Source organism: Engraulis encrasicolus, chromosome 13 (genome assembly GCF_034702125.1).
Source record: "Engraulis encrasicolus isolate BLACKSEA-1 chromosome 13, IST_EnEncr_1.0, whole genome shotgun sequence".
Classification (NCBI taxonomy): domain Eukaryota; kingdom Metazoa; phylum Chordata; class Actinopteri; order Clupeiformes; family Engraulidae; genus Engraulis; species Engraulis encrasicolus.
In genome coordinates, this window is record NC_085869.1 from 38,029,221 (window position 1) to 38,048,565 (window position 19,345).

At 42.3% G+C, this 19,345-nt stretch overlaps 2 protein-coding genes across 2 annotated transcripts; both read left to right on the forward strand.

Annotated features, from left to right (window-relative positions):
* The first annotated feature begins 352 nt into the window (after positions 1-352).
* On the forward strand, positions 353-10,520 carry LOC134461128 (E3 ubiquitin-protein ligase TRIM35-like). The gene is made up of 6 exons (XM_063213894.1): positions 353-785; positions 8,324-8,422; positions 8,535-8,765; positions 9,445-9,467; positions 9,553-9,665; positions 9,933-10,520. The coding sequence occupies exons 1-6, from the start codon at positions 387-389 to the stop codon at positions 10,475-10,477; spliced, it is 1,410 nt and encodes a 469-aa protein (XP_063069964.1). The 5' UTR covers positions 353-386; the 3' UTR covers positions 10,478-10,520.
* A 2,596-nt stretch (positions 10,521-13,116) lies between these two features.
* On the forward strand, positions 13,117-18,746 carry LOC134461130 (zinc-binding protein A33-like). The gene is made up of 6 exons (XM_063213896.1): positions 13,117-13,624; positions 14,039-14,134; positions 14,239-14,469; positions 14,784-14,806; positions 14,892-15,010; positions 17,975-18,746. The coding sequence occupies exons 1-6, from the start codon at positions 13,226-13,228 to the stop codon at positions 18,514-18,516; spliced, it is 1,410 nt and encodes a 469-aa protein (XP_063069966.1). The 5' UTR covers positions 13,117-13,225; the 3' UTR covers positions 18,517-18,746.
* The last annotated feature ends 599 nt before the right edge of the window (positions 18,747-19,345 follow it).

A 19,345-nucleotide genomic window follows, 5' to 3' on the forward strand; every position in this document is an offset into this window, starting at 1 on the left:
AGTCCATGACACTGCTTGTCTACTGTGTATTCAATAGAGCAACGTTTCGACTTTCAGGTCTTCATCAGGCAAAATGACACACAAGATCTGAAGGTCGAAACGTTGCTCTATTAAATACACAGACAAGCAGTGTCGCGGACTTCTTTTTTCACTTAGGTGCAGTCTCACCCACACCTGGAATGCAACCTGACGCCTCTTCACCTGCACAGAGGAGGTGTGGCCATCTGGGAAATCCTACATCATGAAATTCTGCTGTAACGAAACCTAAGAAACACACTCAGGTATACTTGCTTAATTGGCTGTGTTCTTGCTTTCTTGCTTCTGGATATTAAACATCCACCACTCATCTTAAGGAGATTTGGGACTTTCTTTATCATAAATACGTAATGGCTGCCAAGCGTCCATTCCGTGAATCCGCTTTTTCCTGCCCATATTGCCTGGAGGTTTTTAAAGACCCTGTCATCATGGAGTGTAGCCACAGTGTGTGTAAAGCCTGCGTAGAGAAATACTGGGAAACCAAAGGGCACCAGGAGTGCCCTGTATGTCGCAAAAGGTTCTTCAATAGCAAACTACAGTCTAATATAGCTTTACGGAATCTGTGTGACAACTTCATAGCACAGCAGAGGACGTCAGTAGTATCTGAGTTGCTCTGCAGTCTGCACAGTGAGAAACTCAAGCTCTTCTGCCTGGAGGATAAACAGCCTGTGTGTCTGGTGTGCCAGACCTCAAAACTACACAGAGGCCACAGTCTCAGTCCTATTGATGAAGCTGCAACAGACATGAAGGTAAGAGTGATCAAACAACACTGTGATTACATAATGTAGCAGAGGCCAGGTAATTCATGATAGTCGAATACCACCTCAAGGTGGTTCACCTCAAGCCATCTAATAAGACATATAGATATCCAGGTTTCACCTCGGGCCAACTACTTAAGCCTTTTTTACTCAATAAACACCCAGGTCTGTACACACATCAAGGACGAGGCATGAGTTATACTAGCTTATTAATTCTTTTCAATCAGCTTTCCCTAAATAAAAGAGAGACACAGTTCAGGCAGGGCTGGGCTGAGGCTAATCACAGCAAGCGGAGTGAGAGAAGAGGAAGTGCCAGCATACACACCGGCACCAGAGATTCTATATAGAGATATGCCAATGCAGGGGCGGCGTGGGACGACTTTTCTCACCGGGACAATTTTCCCCTTGGCGGCCAAAAAAAAAGAAAAAAAAGCGCAAACAATATGGTTCCCTAAACAAAAAGACAAAAAACTAAATCTGCAGTCGTAGGCCTACTACATGTGGACATTAGTGTTGTCAAAATATCAACCTGAAGTGGAGAATTGTAGCCTACACCTTGATGAAATACACAGCCATCATCACAGTTCAAAGCATTCACCATAGAACTACAGTAGTTGCAGGTTAGGCTACATCACGCTACTGTTCCATGAAAATGTGCACTCCACTGTCATTTTGACAGTTTGTAGGACTATTGAAATATCGTTTAAGGAAGACAGGATGAGCACGGCCACAAAGTTTTGAGTGTGGGAATTTTTAGAAGAGTAGGCTATAGCTTACAAAAAGTCTATAGGCCTATTGTGCAATAAACCCACCATGCAGCAAATAAGCCAAACCTAGGCTACTTCAAAGCACAACCATGAGTCAAAAAAATGAATAACCAAACTGTGTAGGCCTACCTTAAAACGCTGTCTTCGTTGCAGCAAATGTCTTTGTTTCTTGCAATTAGGCTACTCGATCCACTTTAATCCACAGTTTACACACCCAGAACTGCTCACATCAGAATCTTGTGTGGTAATTATTTTGTTCCATTTCTTCAGACATTACATAGGCTACATCCTAAATGTGCCACATACAAATATATGTATGATAATAATATTATTTCGACTATAACGGAGATATACCGGTAGTAGTTCTAACAAATCGGCCATCAAAACAAAACACTGCTTCTGTGGTGTATTCCTAGCTGCAGTTCACTTTCGTATCACTTGGTGGAGTCTGTTCGTAACCCAAGTCAATAACCACAGAACAAGTGAATCTGCACTGGCAGACTGTAAACTGTAACAGTCATGTGGAAATCGGAAAATAAATCATAAATTATTTAGATTGGTTACCAACGGATGGAAATATTAATATCACAGGTTCTTTAAATACTGAAAACGAAACTGTGTTACTAAGATCTAGTAAACTTCCGCGATCTACAGCGTATGAAAATTATCAGTAGAGAAGGGGTGTGGCCAATTTACTGTTTGACACCGTCACTGAGGTATTGCCGTCTGGTACACGGTATACAGCTCCAGGCCTTTTTATTAGAATACCATGAAAAAGTTGATTTATTTCCATAATTCCATCAATAATGTTAAACTGTCATGGATTGTAGATTCATGGCCCAGTTTTTTAACTATTCCAATCATTTTTTTTTCTTTTTATATACGTTGGCCTTCCAGCTCAAAAAACCCATGAATTGGGGAATTCGCATTATTAGAATATTGTTATAAAATCACATTTTTCTTCATCAAAATTCGGGTCACATTATATCAGTTGAAATTTGGTACTTTCTACATAACATGCAATGGTCAATACTTGGTTAGGACATTCTCTGTCGTCATAATGGCCATGATGCGTTTAACATTGAAGTCAATGGAAAAACAGTGCATGGCAGTTATGGAAGCCCAGATATCCTTGATGCTTTGCTGTCAGCTGTTCTTGTTTGTTGACCTGGTACCCCACACTTCACTCTTCAATATACCCTGTAGATTTCCATGCCACGTTTTGGCGCTAACTCACCAGTTTAATTCTAAATAACCAGAAATGAATCCCCATTGAAAATGAATGGGGTTTAATTTCTGTTGAGTTAGAATTAAACTGGTGAGTTAACACCAAAACGTGGCATGGAAATCTTCGGGTATATTGAAGAGGGAAGTGTGGGACACCAGGTCAGCTATACAAAAACAGCTGACGGCAAAGCATCAAGGATATCTGGCCTTCCATTACTCCCATGCACTGTTTCTGCCATTGACTTCAATGTTAAACGCATCATGGCCGTTATTATTAATAATATTAAGACAGAGAGAGTCCTAACCAAGTATTGAACATTGCATGTTATGTAGAAAGTACCAAAGTTCAACTGATTTGATGTGCACTGATGTGAAACAAATTTTGATGAAGAAAATTGTGATTTTATTACAATATTCTAATGATGTGAATTCCCCAATTCATGGTTTTTTTGAGCTGGAAGACCAAAATGTGTAAAAATAAACAATTTAATGATTGGAATAGTTAAAAAAAAAAACTGGGCCATGAATCTACAATCCATGACAGTTTAACATTATTGATGGAATTATGGATATAAATCAACTTTTTCATGGTATTCTAATAAAAAGGCCTGGAGCTGTATATACTGGTGAGTTAGCATTGTTCACCTACAACAATGCAGACAATGATAATTCTGTCCTTTTGGATTGACATGCTGACCTTTAGGGCCAACTGAAAATAATACACGGCCGCGATGTTACTTTTCACGGCCGCGGCCCACCGGGACAGGTCCCCGATCTCCGATGGCCACTCCGCGCCTGTGCCAATGTAATAGGTTGCTATGGGCACCTAACATGACCAGGTTCCGGTCAGCCTAAAGCGGCGTGTCATACTCCTAGCATTGAATAGAACAGTCCTTAGGTCTGCCTAGGTCTGCCTAAAGGGGGATGGGGATTTCCCCCCCCCTCCCCCTTGCAATAATAGAACCCGGAAACAATGGGCCAATGGAACCTCTCTCTCTCTACTCTCTCTGCCGGCACCGCTCATGAGAAAAGATCAGTAGCACACAACAAAACACACAAATTGACAAAAAGTAAACACCTGTCGTGCGGCACAGCAAGAAAAGGTCTGCTTGCTGGTTGCCTAGGCCAGTGGTTTTCAAAATGGGGGCCGGGGACCCCTGGGGTGCCGTGAGGTGATGCTAGGGGGGCCGCGGCAGGTTGGCAGGGAAAATATTGCAAAATAAACTCAATAATTTCATAAATTGAATAACTTATTAGCCAAAAATAAGCTAAACAATCCCAGTGGAATCATTCTCCTCTTTATAATGTTCATTAGGCCTGTGCTTTCTGTAGTACTTGGGATTAGGAATGCACCAATTTTGTTGTGAAACCGGGTGCACAAAAAAATAGTGTGGGACGGCTCATATCAGGGGGGCCTTGGCTGGAGTGGCTGGATATGGGGGGCCTCGTCATGGCAAAGTTTGGGAACCACTGGCCTAGGCCCAACCACACCTGTTCAAAAAATATGAAAAGGAAAGACGGCTTGAGAAACAGGACTGAACACATTGCGTACAATATCTCAATACAGCTCTGACATACTGTATACTGTATAGTGTATACTAAGCCATGGCGAGACTAGCAGGAACAGTCCAGCTCGCCGTAGGGGTGCAGACAGCCTGGCTGTATGGACTGTCAGTCAACCACAAACTCTCTCTCTCACACACACACACACACACACACACACACACACACACACACACACACACACACACACACACACACACACACACACACACACACACACACACACACACACACACACACACACACTCTCTCCCTCTCTGTCTCTCTCTCACTCTCACACATACTCTCTCTCTCTCTCTCTCTCACGTACACACACACACACAAACATGTTCACACACATACACATTTTCTCTCTCTCTCTCTCTCTCTCTCTCTCTCTCTCTCTCTCTCTCTCTCTCTCTCTCTCTCTCTCTCTCACACACACAGACACACACACACACACACACACACACACACACACACACACACACACACACGGGCACGCACGCACACATGCATGCACAAACGCACATACGCAGGCACACACACACACACACACACACACACACACACACACACACACACACACACACACACACACACACACACACACACACACACACACACACACACACACACACACACACACACACACACACACACACACACACACACACACACCACTATGTCAAACAAACAAGACAGACAAAGACCCACAAGGACTAGAGAAGCTCAATACAGTTACGCTAGAATTAATTCTAAAATACCCAATACAAAGGTCAAAACTTGAGAGCTCTGCCGGTATCTGTTCCGAGTCAGCCAAAGAAGTACTGCAGGGGAAAGGGAGTTGGGTTTGTGAGTTGAGTCTGTGTGCGTGTTCCCCAGTGGCTGAGATACGTCTAGTGAAGGTGGTGGAGGGTCTAAGCTCACTCACGATTCACGAACAGTGTTGTATAAAGTACTGAAATCTCATACTCAAGTAAAAGTATGGGTAGGCCTACCCCTCCAAAATATGACTTTGGTGAAAGTAAAAGTCACTGACTGAGATGTTACTTGAGTAAAAGTCTTAAAGTATCTGAAAATTCTTGTAAGTATGCCAAGTACTGTAAAAAAAATAATGTAATCAAGTAATGTAAAGTACAAGTAAAAAGTAAACAAGGTAAATGCAGTTTGAAAGACATTTGTTGTATTTTGGTAAACTTTCTAAAAATCAAAACACTTACAAAATGTACACACAACCAATTTCAGTCTGAATTTAGACCAGATTTAGACAGAAAATAAACTTTACTACCTACGTGTGACGACGCCCAGGGCCCAGGCATCATGTCCTAACTTTGTTGCAGTGGGTGGGATCAAAACACTGTTTATTTGACACGATAGACCACAACATACTAATTGACCGCCTTGAATCTTGGGTAGGCTTGTCCGGACACGTCTTAGAGTGGTTCAAAACATATATTACAGGAAGACAGTTTTTTGTCACCATCGGAGAATACGTCTCCAACAAGTATGATGTGCCTTTTGGAGTTGCTCAGGGTAGTTGCTTGGGCCCTCTCCTCTTCTCTCTCTATATGTTGCCCCTGGGCTCCATCATCAGAGAGCACAATGTTGATTTTCATAGCTATGCCGATGACACTCAACTATATATCTCTGTCGAGCCTAGCCAAACCACTGCCATTCATGCCTTGACTAAATGCATGTCTGCCATTACAGATTGGATGAACAGTAACTTCCTAAAATTAAATGAAGATAAAACTGAAGTGTTGCTCATTGGGCCTAAGAAAAAACGTGCAAAACTCCACTCAAGCCTAGGTGACCTAAGCATACACATTAAAGATAAGGTTACTAGCCTAGGTGTGGTCATAGACTCGGATTTGAGCTTTGAGCCTCACATCAACAAGATAACAAAATCTGCTTTTTTCCATCTTAGAAATGTCAACAAAGTGCGCGGCTTGGCCCCCCGACAAGACGCTGAGAAACTTATTCATGCCTTTGTCACCAGTAGGATAGACTACTGCAATGCTCTTTTCTCCGGTCTCCCAAAAAAATTAATTGACAAATTGCAACTCATTCAAAATTCTGCGGCAAGAATCCTAACAAGAACCAGAATGAGAGAGCACATCTCTCCTGTCTTGGCAGACCTGCACTGGTTACCTGTCTCATACAGAATCGACTTTAAGATTCTGCTCACAGTATTTAAAGCATTAAATGGACTTGCCCCTAGCTATATCTCAGACATGCTCTCTTTTTATGCCCCTGCTCGAGCTCTCAGGTCCACTGATGCCAAGCTGCTAAGGACCCCCACCCCCCCGCAGAAGAAGATCGGCGACGCCGCGTTTGCCTGCTATGCGCCCAAGAGATGGAACGCCCTACCCATCGAGATCCGATCAGCCACCTCCGTCGACTCCTTTAAGAAGCAGCTGAAGACCCACCTCTTCATCCTTGCCAACTCCTAGCTGCCAAGGAGTCATAGTGTCCCAGCCGCCGCAGCGCCCTTACTACTCGCAATCCAGCCCTGGCAGGGGGCTCCCCTAGGTGGCCGCTGGTCTCTGCCTGAGGTTTCTTCCTGACTACAGGGGGTCTTTTTTCTCAGACCTCACTGAGCTTTTTTTCCCCCTCACAAACTATGAATCAAGCGAAAGGGAGTTTTTCCTCACCCCTGATGCCACCAGGGGCCACACCTGAGCGCCCAATCTCTGTGTGACTATCTATGACTTATGATAGGCCCAGCCACTATGGACCTTACACATCTAAGAATCCTGGTCCTAACCTACGTTGACCTTATGACTCTACATTCTCTGTCTATCTCTTCTTCCTCTGCCTTCCTGCTTTTTCTGCCTCTCCTCTATACCTCTCCTTTTAAATCTATCTCTAACAATGTTTTTTCCCATTTGTTAAGCACTTTGAGTTACATGCCTTGTATGACACAGTGCTATACAAATACAATTATTATTATTATTATTATTATTTCTCTTTTCTCTCTCTTTTTTTGTAGCTAGTAACTAAACTGAACATTGAAAATTTAGTGGAGTAAAAATATGCAGTTTTGTTTGGAAATGTAGTGAAGTAAAAGTGAAAGTCATCCAAAAAAAGTACTTAAATACAGTAGTGAAGTATTTTTACTTAGTTACTATACAACACTGCTCACAAAGGAGCTGGAATTGAGTCCTGGGGGCCAGTGGGTGCAAACACACACGCAGGGAAGATGATCCAAGGCAGTAGTACAATCCACGGCAAAGCAGAAATCGTAGTAGCAAGGCAGAAGGTAGTTCAGATTTACCGGGGCAGGAGAGCAGATAAGTAGGCCTACATCGCTTTACTGAGATGATGAGAACAGTAAATGTAGAGCAGAGGGTGCAGCAAATCAGACAGAGCAGAGAGAGCAATGAGCAGAGTGGCAAGTGAAAATAGCCAGGCAGGGAGAGAGCTCCAGGAGAATATGCAGGCAGGGAGAGAACTAATGACAAATGGATCAGGAATATGCTGCTTGTTGCTGACAGCTGCAGGAAAGAATGGATCACAATGCAGAACACAATTAGCCTGGTCCTGACCATCCAATAATACTACCATGTCATTTCGTAGTCATGGTCAGGGGGTTGTGTGATCTGATACGATACAGGAAGCAGGAAGTTTGCTCTCAGTTATGGTCTGAAGTTATTGGACAGCTCTCACCCAATCACCGACAGTTACTCAACAACAACATAGCTCAGACCAATGGCTCTGTCGCAGACCTTTATGTCATCGTCACGAGCGTCCTCCCCCTTTTTGCCCCTACGTGGGGCGCTTTTTCGCTTATTGGCTGTTTTCTAGGGAGGATTGGCTGGCAAGATCCTGCCGCTGAAATCACTTCCCAGAAAACAACCCCCAGACTAGTACGGAGCCAAGTCTCATGGCGGAAGTACGGATGGCGTGTAAGGCTAGGACACAATGGTCCAGTGGTGTAAGTAAATCCAATAAATCCACATCCAGCTATCAAATCTGTTTGTATTTCAGGAGGAACTCAAGATCAATCTGGCGCCCCTGAAAATGAAACAGAAGACATTTGAAAAAGAGAAACGACGTATCTGTAACCAAACAGCAGCACATATTACGGTAAAATAAGGGAAAATGATTAACATGTTAGTATTCCTGTATCATTAGTTATTTTATTTTATTAGTTATTTTAGGAATCCTATCCTGTGTCTTCTTCTGCATGTAAATCTAGAGCCAAGCTCAACACACAGAGAAGCAGATCAAGCAGGAGTTTGAGAAGCTTCACCAGTTTCTACGAGATGAAGAGGCAGCCAGGATAGCTGCACTGAGGGAGGAAGAGGAGCAGAAGAGTCAGATGGTGAAGGAGAAGATTGAGGAGATGAGCAGTGAGATCTCATTTCTTTCAGACACAGTCAGAGCCATAGAGAAGGAGATGAAAGCTGATGATGTCACGTTTTTACTGGTGGGGAGATCATTATTTGTTTACTTTGTAAAGGGTTTAACTTCTTCATGAAGTCTGTGTGTGTGTGTGTGTGTGTGTGTGTGTGTGTGTGTGTGTGTGTGTGTGTGTGTGTGTGTGTGTGTGTGTGTGTGTGTGTGTGTGTGTGTGTGTGTGTGTGTGTGTGTGTGTGTGTGTGTGTGTGTGTGTGTGTGTGTGTGTGTGTGCGTGCGAGCGTGCATGCCTCAGGGATGGAACTAGCCAGATGATCCACTTTTTTTTGGTAAAACTCACTTGTTTACCACCACACATGCTTGACCATCTAAAGCAAATATAATCTGTTTTATCGTATTACACATACTTTAAGCATTCAAAAACTCAAACAATATGTGCACTCACTGCATTCGTGCATCAGTTCATCCACACCACGTGTGTCCTCGGAGTGGTGGAGTAATGATTGCAGATTGTAAAAAAGGTATAAAAGGAGTTTGCCCATGTGAAGAGGAAGTGCACGTAGTAGGGAAGTTTATCTCAGCATTCTGAATGACATGAGAACTGTGTCAAATCTAGAGAATGTATTGTAGTATTTTGGGAAAAAGTACTGAAATGTGACATTGGTTGATGGGTTTGGTAAATTGTGTGTCAAGTACCAGAAATTGTGCAAACAATAAAGAAAAACTGTCACTTATTTTGTCTCCTCCAGAATTTCAAGAGCACAGTGGCCAGGTGAGTGATGTGCCTCCTGTCTCTTGCTTGTCTGTGGTTCTGAACCCAAACCCACAGCAGCACTGACTCCTGAATATTATTCCAGAGCCCAGTGCACACTGCAGGAGAAGCTTTCAGGAGCTCTGATCAATGTGGCAAAGCACCTGGGCAACCTGAAGTTCAGAGTATGGGAGAAGATGCAGGAGATTGTTCAATACAGTGAGTACACACACACACACACACACACACACACACACACACACACACACACACACACACACACACACACACACACACACACACACACACACACACACACACACACACACACACACACACACACACACACACACACACACACACACACACACACACACACTCACTCACACACTTGTGCGTCTGTTCACAAATGCCATCATTCACATCCCTAACATAGGCCTACACCACTCAGTGTTCAGCTAATGTGTGTGTTCTTCCTCTCTGCAGCTCCTGTCACTCTGGATCCCAACACTGCATCTTATAGTCTTATCCTGTCTGAGGATCTGACCAGTGTGAGACTTTGTCAAGAACAACAGCAGCTTCCTGATAACCCAGAGAGATTTAATCATTTTGCCAGTGTGCTGGGCTCTGAGGGCTTTAACTCAGGTACACACTGCTGGGATGTGGAGGTTGGGGAGAACCCATGGTGGAATGTGGGTGCAATGACAGAGTCTCTGCAGAGGAAGGGAGATTGCACCTCCATGGGTGGACAGTGGCGTGTGTGGTATAGTGATGGTAAATACGGAGCACGTGCCACACCCCAGCCCTCCACTCTCCTCACAGTGAAGCAGAAACTCCAGAGGATCAGAGTGCAGCTGGACTGGGACAGAGGAGAGCTGACATTCTTTGATCCTGATAGTAACACACACCTACACACCTTCACACACACATTAACTGAGAGAGTGTTTCCATATTTCAATGGTGGTAGGGTTGCTCCTCTTAGGATTCTACCAGTGAAGGCCTCAGTAAGAGTAGAACATCACAGTCCGTAACCTCACCATGACTGGCCTTGCACACATGTGACATTAACACACATTGACCCCTCATACCTCGTAATGTACTCCTTATGAGAGATTGTGTGTGTGTGTGTATGTGTGTGTGTGTGTGTGTGTGTGTGTGTGTGTGTGTGTGTGTGTGTGTGTGTGTGTGTGTGTGTGTGTGTGTGTGTGTGTGTGTGTGTGTGTGTGTGTGTGTGTGTGTGTGTGTGTGTGTGTGTGTGTGTGTGAACAGTTCGGATGCAAAACTCCCTAAGTGCCATTTCAGAAAATAATCTTAATTTATTTTTATTTAATACAAAGCTATTTCACATTTTTTTATTTTATTTATGTAATATAACTATTTATATTTATTATCAAGTACATGAATGTAAACCAAACCAACGACGGTGTTCTCTAAAAATATAGAAGTGCAGGTCTTCAGAAATGGAGTTATGGGGTTTTGCATCTGAACTCTTCAAATACATATATAAATAATAATGAAAATGTATTTTCTTTTTTGGGTGATGAATACTTTCAGTACTTTGGAATGCATCTTGTGAATATCCTTGTGACTCCCCATGAATTGGCAAGATTGTATTACTGTAATGTGATGTCAATATCTATGTAATGTCCGAGCAACATTGTCTTTTACGTTTACTGTCCTTGAAACGAAGGGACTGAAAGCAAGGGGTTACAAATCTTGGGGTCCTCATTGACAGTGGCCTAAACTTCAACAGCCACATGAAAGCTATTACTAAGTCTGCATTTTATCACATAAAAAACGTCTCTAAATTTAGGGGCCTTATGTCTAAACATGATCTGGAGAAGCTAATACATGCCTTCATTTCTAGTAAGGTTGATTACTGTAACAGTCTGTTTACAGGCCTCCCCAAAAAGACCATCAAAAAGCTTCAACTTGTACAAAATGCAGCAGCAAGGGTTCTTACAAAAACAAGAAAGTTCGACCACATTACTCCAATTTTAAGATTGCTGCATTGGCTCCCAGTAAGCTACAGAACTGATTTTAAGGCAATGCTACTTGTGTTTAAATCATTAAATGGAATGGGACCCGCATATCTACTGGACATGTTTCAGCTGTATGCACCAACCAGGTCACTAAGGTCAACGGAGAAGAATTTGCTGGTGATTCCAAAAGTCAAAACAAAGTGTGGAGAGGCAGCCTTTAGCTTCTATGCTTCAAAGCTTTGGAACCAGCTTCCAGATGACGTAAAAAATGCACCCTCTATTGATAGCTTTAAATCTAGACTCAAGACAAAGCTGTTCTCAGATGCTTTCCCCTCGCTTAAATTCTTATTTTTTATTTTTATGTTTATTTTATTATTTTATTTAGTTTATTTTTTTATTTTATTATTATTATTATTATTATTATTATCCATTTACCTTATGTTTTATCTTCATGTTTTAAATGTTCTTTCTTTGACTCTAATTTATTTCCTTCTTTCTTCCCTGTTTCCTTTCTTTTTGCATTTGTTAATTTTGTGAAGCACATTGAGATGCAGCTGTGTATGAAATGCGCTATACAAATAAACTTGCCTTGCCTTGCCTTGTCTTAAAAAAGAATGAACAAATAAAATGCACATCTGAAATATGTAGTTTGTTTTTCTCTTGTGAGTGATTTGTTGGAGTCTTTGCAAATAGCAATGCAGGTATGATTAAAGGACAAAATATGAATTAGAGTTGTTGTATTTTCTAAAGCAAAAGAGCTCTCCTGACATCTTGTGGTCATGTCCTATAATAACAATCCAGCTTGTTCACCCATTGACAGCTTCCGTGTGTGCGTTTGAGTGAGCTTGTACGCACAATACTGGTAAAGATTTAGTAGTGTGTGCGTGTGCGTGTGCGTGTGCATGTGCGTGTGCGTGTGCGTGTGCGTGTGCATGTGCGTGTGCGTGTGCGTGTGTGTATTCAAGGCCACTGACAGCTTGAACTGGGCCTGGGACAAAATCAACTGAAAGGGCACCCTTCTCAATACAGACAATGGAATCAGGTCCCAATATGTGACTGAGGTAAATGACATATTTTCAGAATGGAGGTCATATCAGAGAGAATGACCTTCTTTCGAAGTCTGCCCTACGAAACCAGGACAGCTTTGACAGGGCCTGAAGACACCTGAAGAGCCTCTGAGGTGAACTGACCGCTTTGTCCACCCTGTCCTTGAACCAGTGTGAGGTGCATCAGTAACGGATGGCTGAGGGCGTTTCCCTCTTCCCTTGTCCTGTGAGGACTAATGTTTTTTCTTCTATGTGTGTGCGTGCGTGTGTGTGTGTGTGTGTATGAATGTGTGCATGGAAATGATTATATGGCTGTACTTTACGACCCTTTACTTTGACCTGCCGTTACTTTATGCCGCAAAACAGTCATCAGGATCTGATTTGTTAGTGTACTTAAACTGACCAATCAGATTCCATTTCCTCTAAGTCCCGCCTCCATATTGAAATGTACTTTTAACGCTCACCTGCCCTACAGTAGCCTCAGGGAAAACGCTCCTCCTTCAGTGTGATGCTTTGTGGAAAGTGCTGTCCCAACCACACCTGGAATGTAACCTGACACCTCCTCACCTGCACAGAGGAGGTGTGGCCTTCTGGGAAACTTCACATCATGAAATTATGTTGTAAGCAACACGTTCGGGTACTTGCTGAGTTTGACACAACAGCTAACGGTTCATTCACTGTGTGTCTTTCCTCTTTTCTTTCTGCACATTCCACCACCACTATTTGGGACTTTCTTCATCAGAACTACAAAATGGCTGCCAAGCGTCCGTTCTGTGAGTCTGAATTATCCTGTTCATGTTGTCTGGATATCTTTAAAGATCCAGTCATGATGGAGTGTAGTCACAGTGTGTGTAAAGCCTGTATAGAGAAATACTGGGAAACTAAAGGATACCAAGAGTGTCCTGTTTGTCGTAAAAAGTTCTCTAATAGTAAACTTCAATCTAACCTGGTTCTAAGGAATCTGTGTGAGAGCTATACAGAACACCAGGGAGCTTCAGCAGGGTCTGAGGTGCGCTGTAGTCTGCACAGTGAGAAACTCAAGCTCTTCTGTCTGGACGATAAACAGCCTGTGTGTGTGGTGTGTCAGACCTCAAAGCTACACAGAGGCCACACCTTCAGTCCTATTGATGAAGTCGCAACAGACATGAAGGTAAGAGTGATGGAGTGATACTGTGATTACATTATAATCAGAATATTACAATTTGATATTTAACATGAGGAGAACGACAGTGAATACATCTAAACACATCTGCTGACACCTCCCATTTTGACCATTACCACTGTAATACACTACTCCACAGGACACACTACAAAATTGCATTCATGCCTCACTTAAGCAATGTAGCAATCCAGCAAGGGAGCATTGCGGCTTGTGGTGGTGGCTCTGTCATTAAAGAGGACTGAGGAGTTCAATGGGTGTTGATTCTCACCCACAGTGTAAAAAGCCGAAAAGGCAACACTTGGGATATAAACCTGACCCCTAACCACTTACCCGTGACTGCTCTTTAGAGATCTGTATTCTCTGCACCTGCTTATAGTAGCATCAAATCTGTTCATATTTCAGGAAGAACTCAAGATCAGTCTGGTGCCACTGAGAAACAAACAGAAGACATTTGAAGAAGTTAAACTCATCTGTGACCAAACAGCGGCTCATATTAAGGTAAAATATGGCAAATTGATTAATATTATAATTAGTAATCGATAATAGGTTGTTGTTGTTTTTTACAGGAATCCTATTCTGTCCTGTTCTGCATGTTAATCTAGAGTCAAGCTCAACACACTGAGAGGCAGATCAAGGAGGAGTTTGAGAAGCTTCACCAGTTTCTACGAGATAAAGAGGCAGTCAGGATAGCTGCACTGGGGGAGGAAGAGGAGCAGAAGAGTCAGATGATGAAGGAGAAGATTGAGAAGATGAGCAGAGATATCTCATCTCTCTCAGACACAATCAGAGCCATCGAGGAGGCAACGAAAGCTGATGATATCACATTTGTACAGGTGGGAGCTGGGTCAATATGCATGGATTTATTTTAATTTCTTCACAAAGTATGTGTGTGTGTGTGTGTGTGTGTGTGTGTGTGTGTGTGTGTGTGTGTGTGTGTGTGTGTGTGTGTGTGTGTGTGTGTGTGTGTGTGTGTGTGTGTGTGTGTGTGTGTGTGTGTGTGTGTGTGTGTGTGTGTGTGTGTGTGTGTGTGTGTGTGTGTGTGTGTGTGGTGTGTGCACGTGAATGTGTTATTCCTGTGTGAAGCCTTCACATTAATGGCACTTTTAACAGTTATTGTAAATCTGTTAAATCATTCTCTCTCCTCCAGAACTACAATAGCACAGTGGAAAGGTGAGTGATGTGCCTCCTGTCTCTCTCTTGTCTGTGGTTCTGAACCCAGACCCACAGGAACACTGACTCCTGAATGTTATTCCAGAGCCCAGTGCACACTGCAGGATCCAGAGAGGCTTTCAGGAGCTCTGATCAATGTGGCAAAGCACCTGGGCAACCTGAAGTTCAGAGTCTGGGAGAAGATGCAGGAGATTGTTCAATACAGTGAGTGCACACACACACACACACACACACACACACACACACACACACACACACACACACACACACACACACACACACACACACACACACACACACACACACACACACACACACACACACACACACACACACACACACACACACACACACACACACCTACTTCCTGTCATGCCTAGTATTAACTGAAGTGAATGCTGTAACTGTACTGTGGCCATGGATACCACTCAGTGCTCTTGGATATTGGTGATAAGTTGGTGAGACTCCAAGAACAGTGTCCAAACAGAAGTTACATCAAAATGATACTTTAATGATACTGGGCTATGGTTACATTAAAAAGCCAACATGTTTCGACCTCACACACATCATCGGGGCTTGGTTAGGACTTGAAAGGAAAGGCCTCACTTATGTGACACCACCCTGTGACCAGATATGTCATATCACATAAACACACCAAAGTCAGAATAAAATAAATGACAAGTGATGCCAAAGAAGCAGTGGTGGACGAAGTACTCCAGTTATGTACTTATGAGTAAAAGTACAATTACCTTGCCTTGAAAATTACTCAAGTAAAAGTTAAAGTATTCACCTTGCTTTTTCACTTGAGTAGAAGTACAAAAGTATCCGCCTTCCAAAATACTTAAGTATTAAAAGTAAAAGTTAAAACTTTAAAGCAGCCTTTAGTGCAATTTTAATATTTCAGTGTTGTAGTTTGGTCATATCTAACCAAATATCCTCTAATTTGCGTATGCAAAGCAACGTGTTAGAACTAGGCCATAACAGGCCTCAGAAACACTGTGGAGTAGTTCCATGGATGTTATAGCATGAGAAGTTCACTTTTACCTCTCTAAACATTTAATACTGGCCATAACATCCCCAAAAGAAGTTCACATAAAGGGCCGTTAATATTGAGAATGATTAGGCTGAAATTGATTGTATGCCTTTTAGAACAACAACCATTAAAATTGTTACAATACCCCAGCCGTAGGCCTACAGTCCAGTATAGGCCTACTTATTTGTGACAGTATAAAGTACTGTATGTTTATGTTTAAGTTTTTAGTTATCATTATGGTTTTGGTCTATTATTATTAGTAGTATTATTATTTAGTGTTTTACCTTTAAAAATAGGAACATCTTAATATGGCTACTTGTAATGGTATCTATTTGCTAGATGCCAGTGATTGGCAATAGCCTGGCCTACATGATCAAACTAAATTGGAACACTTCTTCTTTTCATGAAAAGGTCTTGTGTGCCTGTGCACATCAAAATAAATAGTCAAGGTCTACTTTTGTTTTTGTTGTTGTTTTACAACCTCACTTTAAAATGCATATATTGCCAGTGCTTTTCATATCCTGTAGCCTATACTGACTTGACTGGGGAAAGGGTGCATGTTGCAAGATGGAATGCAGCCTCCCTTTGCAATGTGGTGGCCAAGACAATCATCATCCACATACAAATACCCTTTACACAAGCATCCTTTTCCATAATATTTAAGCAAGACAGAGGAGTATATTATAGACAAAAGACAAGTAATTGATATCCCCAACTACTTCTATCGCAATGCATTGAGGGGAAAGCATCACGGAGTTGTGAGGCTGGATGGTTTGGAATAACTGCAGCATGTTTACTTGAGCACTTGACTCCAGAAACCAACGCGCAACAAAAGCGGCAATTATGTGAGTCTATTGTAAGCTACACCGATAAAGCACAGTATGTCAAATAAGCAGTAGCTTAAGTATCAATTCGCTGATTAATCAGTTCAAACACGGAGCCTCATTACAAATTTCGTCTTTGTCAGGTGAGTAGCCTAGCGAGCTAAACATCTCCCCCTCACTCACACAACAAATATGACGTGCATGCTGTAATAATACACTTTGACAACAGATATTGTCGCGCTTTCTGCATATTACAGTAGGCTACCTTCTCTTCTCATTTGTCTCGCAACAGTGAACACACAACAGTGGTTTGATTCTGCTCAGGTCCCCTTCTAAACAAATTGTCACGTGACACATTGCAACCAATCACAATGGCGAATCTCTGAGCCCTAGCTGAGTCATAGCTTGTAGCATCCAGTTGATGTATCCAGAATGTCTCCCTCTGTCTTCTTTTGTCTATCCCCACCTCAAAGCAGGGGTTCTTGTTATGATGTTAGCCAAAATGCTTAGCCGTTGGAGAATCATTGCTCCCCACTCTAATCACATATTTTTTTTAGTCAGTCAATGCCTCTCGAGTCTCTTGGTGACTCTAATGTAAAAGAAACCTTCCAAGTAACTACAAGTAATGTGGTGTTCCAATGAATAAATGAAAGGATTTTGCCTGTGCAACATTAGTTCAGTGGGGCAATGCATATACCTCCGGCTGTAAAGGAGAGCGTATGAGCTTGTCCCTAAGGCTGGACACCCGCTTTAAGAACACCAATGATGGTTCAGGGAACATGTCATGTAGTTGCGCAACACTTTCAATGACAGACCAGTTGCTCTAAATAATTTGTCTGATGCACGCAGCTTGTGGGCTATATGTGGTGATGAAAAATGGATGGCATTGATGCTGGTGGAGATGTCTGTTTTTTGTCAGTAACGTGTTGCGTTGGAGAGAACGCACTTAAGTGTATGCATGTTGGATGGTTTCTGTGTGATGAACTCCCTCACTAAATCTTATCCCCATCAAATCAGCCTACTCAGTGAAATCACTTTCAGAATCAGAGATACGCCTTGAGCACTGAAACTGGCCATGTTGAATGTTGTTAATGAGATGCAGGGGATGAAAAGAATCCCCTCTGAAGATTGTATTCTGAGCGCTCGTCTTTCTAAACAAGGTGGTGTGCAGCTGTCCATCTGCATCTTTAAATACAGTAAGATCCATTGAAATATTACACACACCACTCAGTGTTCATCTCATGTGACCAGCATTCACATCCTCAACACATATCACTTAGTTTTGAGTGTCTGTGTTATTCCTCTCTGCAGCTCCTGTCACTCTGGATCCCAACACTGCATATCCACGACTCGACCTGTCTGAGGATCTGACCAGTGTGAGATATGGTGATAAGAGACATCAGCTTCCTGATAACCCAGAGAGATTTGATGATTGTTACAGTGTGCTGGGCTCTGAGGGCTTTAACTCAGGGGCACATTTCTGGGATGTGGAGGTTGGGGAGAACACTGAGTGGTTTGTGGGTGTGATGACAGAGTCTCTCCAGAGGAAGGGAGACTACACCTCTATGGCAGGACAGTGGTATGTGTCTTATACAGATGGTGAATATAGAGCACGTGCCCCACCACAGCCTGACACTCTCCTCACAGTGAAGCAAAAACTCCAGAGGATCAGAGTGCAGCTGGACTGGGAGAGGGGAGGACTGTCATTCTCTGACCCTGACAGTAACACGCAATTATACCGTTTCACACACACTTTCACTGAGAGAGTATTTCCATATTTTAGTAGTACAGGTATTTTTCCTCTGAGGTTGCTGCCAGTGAAGGCCTCTGTAAGAGTAGAGCAGGGCAGTTAACATATCTTTATACTTGCCTGGTTTGTCTGTCCTTGATCACGTCTGAAGAAGGGGTAAAACCCAAAATGTCACGAAAAAATAAAATATTGGGAGCAAAAGAAATCCTGGTCGTGCAGCTGACTTTTTCTCAGAATCATCCTGTCCTTGAACACACAAATATGATTCCAGTGTCTCCTCTGAGGATGTCAGACAATTTCTTTTTTGCTCTCTTTTTATTCATCCATTGCAGGGATACACTGACCATTGATGAAGGCCCTTGCAGCTGAAACCTTCACCTGTTTAATCCTGCAAGGGATGAATACAAAGAGAAAAAAATAAGAAACTGAGTGACATCTATCACCCACATTGTCTATACTTCACAGATGCACCAACAGTAAGGGAGAGCACACTATGTAGGAAAGAACTATTCTGGGGACCTCAGTAAGAGTAAAACAGCACAGTGACCTTGTGGAACTCATACAATTCTAATTTGCTTTGAAAGGTTTTCATTTCATTCAGATTTTGTATTAACGATGTAGCAATGTATAAACAATGTAATATTAATAATGAACAATATAACAATGATGATATGCTTCATTTTTTTAATGTCTCTGTGTGTATTTCTTAAATCACTATTATCTTAGTTGTCAGCAATGAGGTATTATCTGTCTCCCTGTAATTTCATTAGCACTGAGAGGTGGTATTTTACTGTATATAAATTACAACAAATTGTATCTTGAACATTATTTTGGTTGATGAATAGCCTACATTAAATATGAAAATTTCATCAAACCCGGAGCCTGAAGACTCAATGAGCGAAACGCTACAAAAAATAAAGAGATAAAGTGTT

Bases quoted from the DNA above. Each gene is read 5' to 3' on its own strand.
- LOC134461128 (XM_063213894.1), top strand. From the start codon at position 387: ATGGCTGCCAAGCGTCCATTCCGTGAATCCGCTTTTTCCTGCCCATAT. The intron at 8,766-9,444 runs GTGGGGAGATCA...TGTCTCCTCCAG, and splicing joins ATGATGTCACGTTTTTACTG to AATTTCAAGAGCACAGTGGC. The intron at 9,666-9,932 runs GTGAGTACACAC...TCCTCTCTGCAG, and splicing joins GCAGGAGATTGTTCAATACA to CTCCTGTCACTCTGGATCCC.
- LOC134461130 (XM_063213896.1), top strand. From the start codon at position 13,226: ATGGCTGCCAAGCGTCCGTTCTGTGAGTCTGAATTATCCTGTTCATGT. The intron at 14,470-14,783 runs GTGGGAGCTGGG...TCTCTCCTCCAG, and splicing joins ATGATATCACATTTGTACAG to AACTACAATAGCACAGTGGA. The intron at 15,011-17,974 runs GTGAGTGCACAC...TCCTCTCTGCAG, and splicing joins GCAGGAGATTGTTCAATACA to CTCCTGTCACTCTGGATCCC.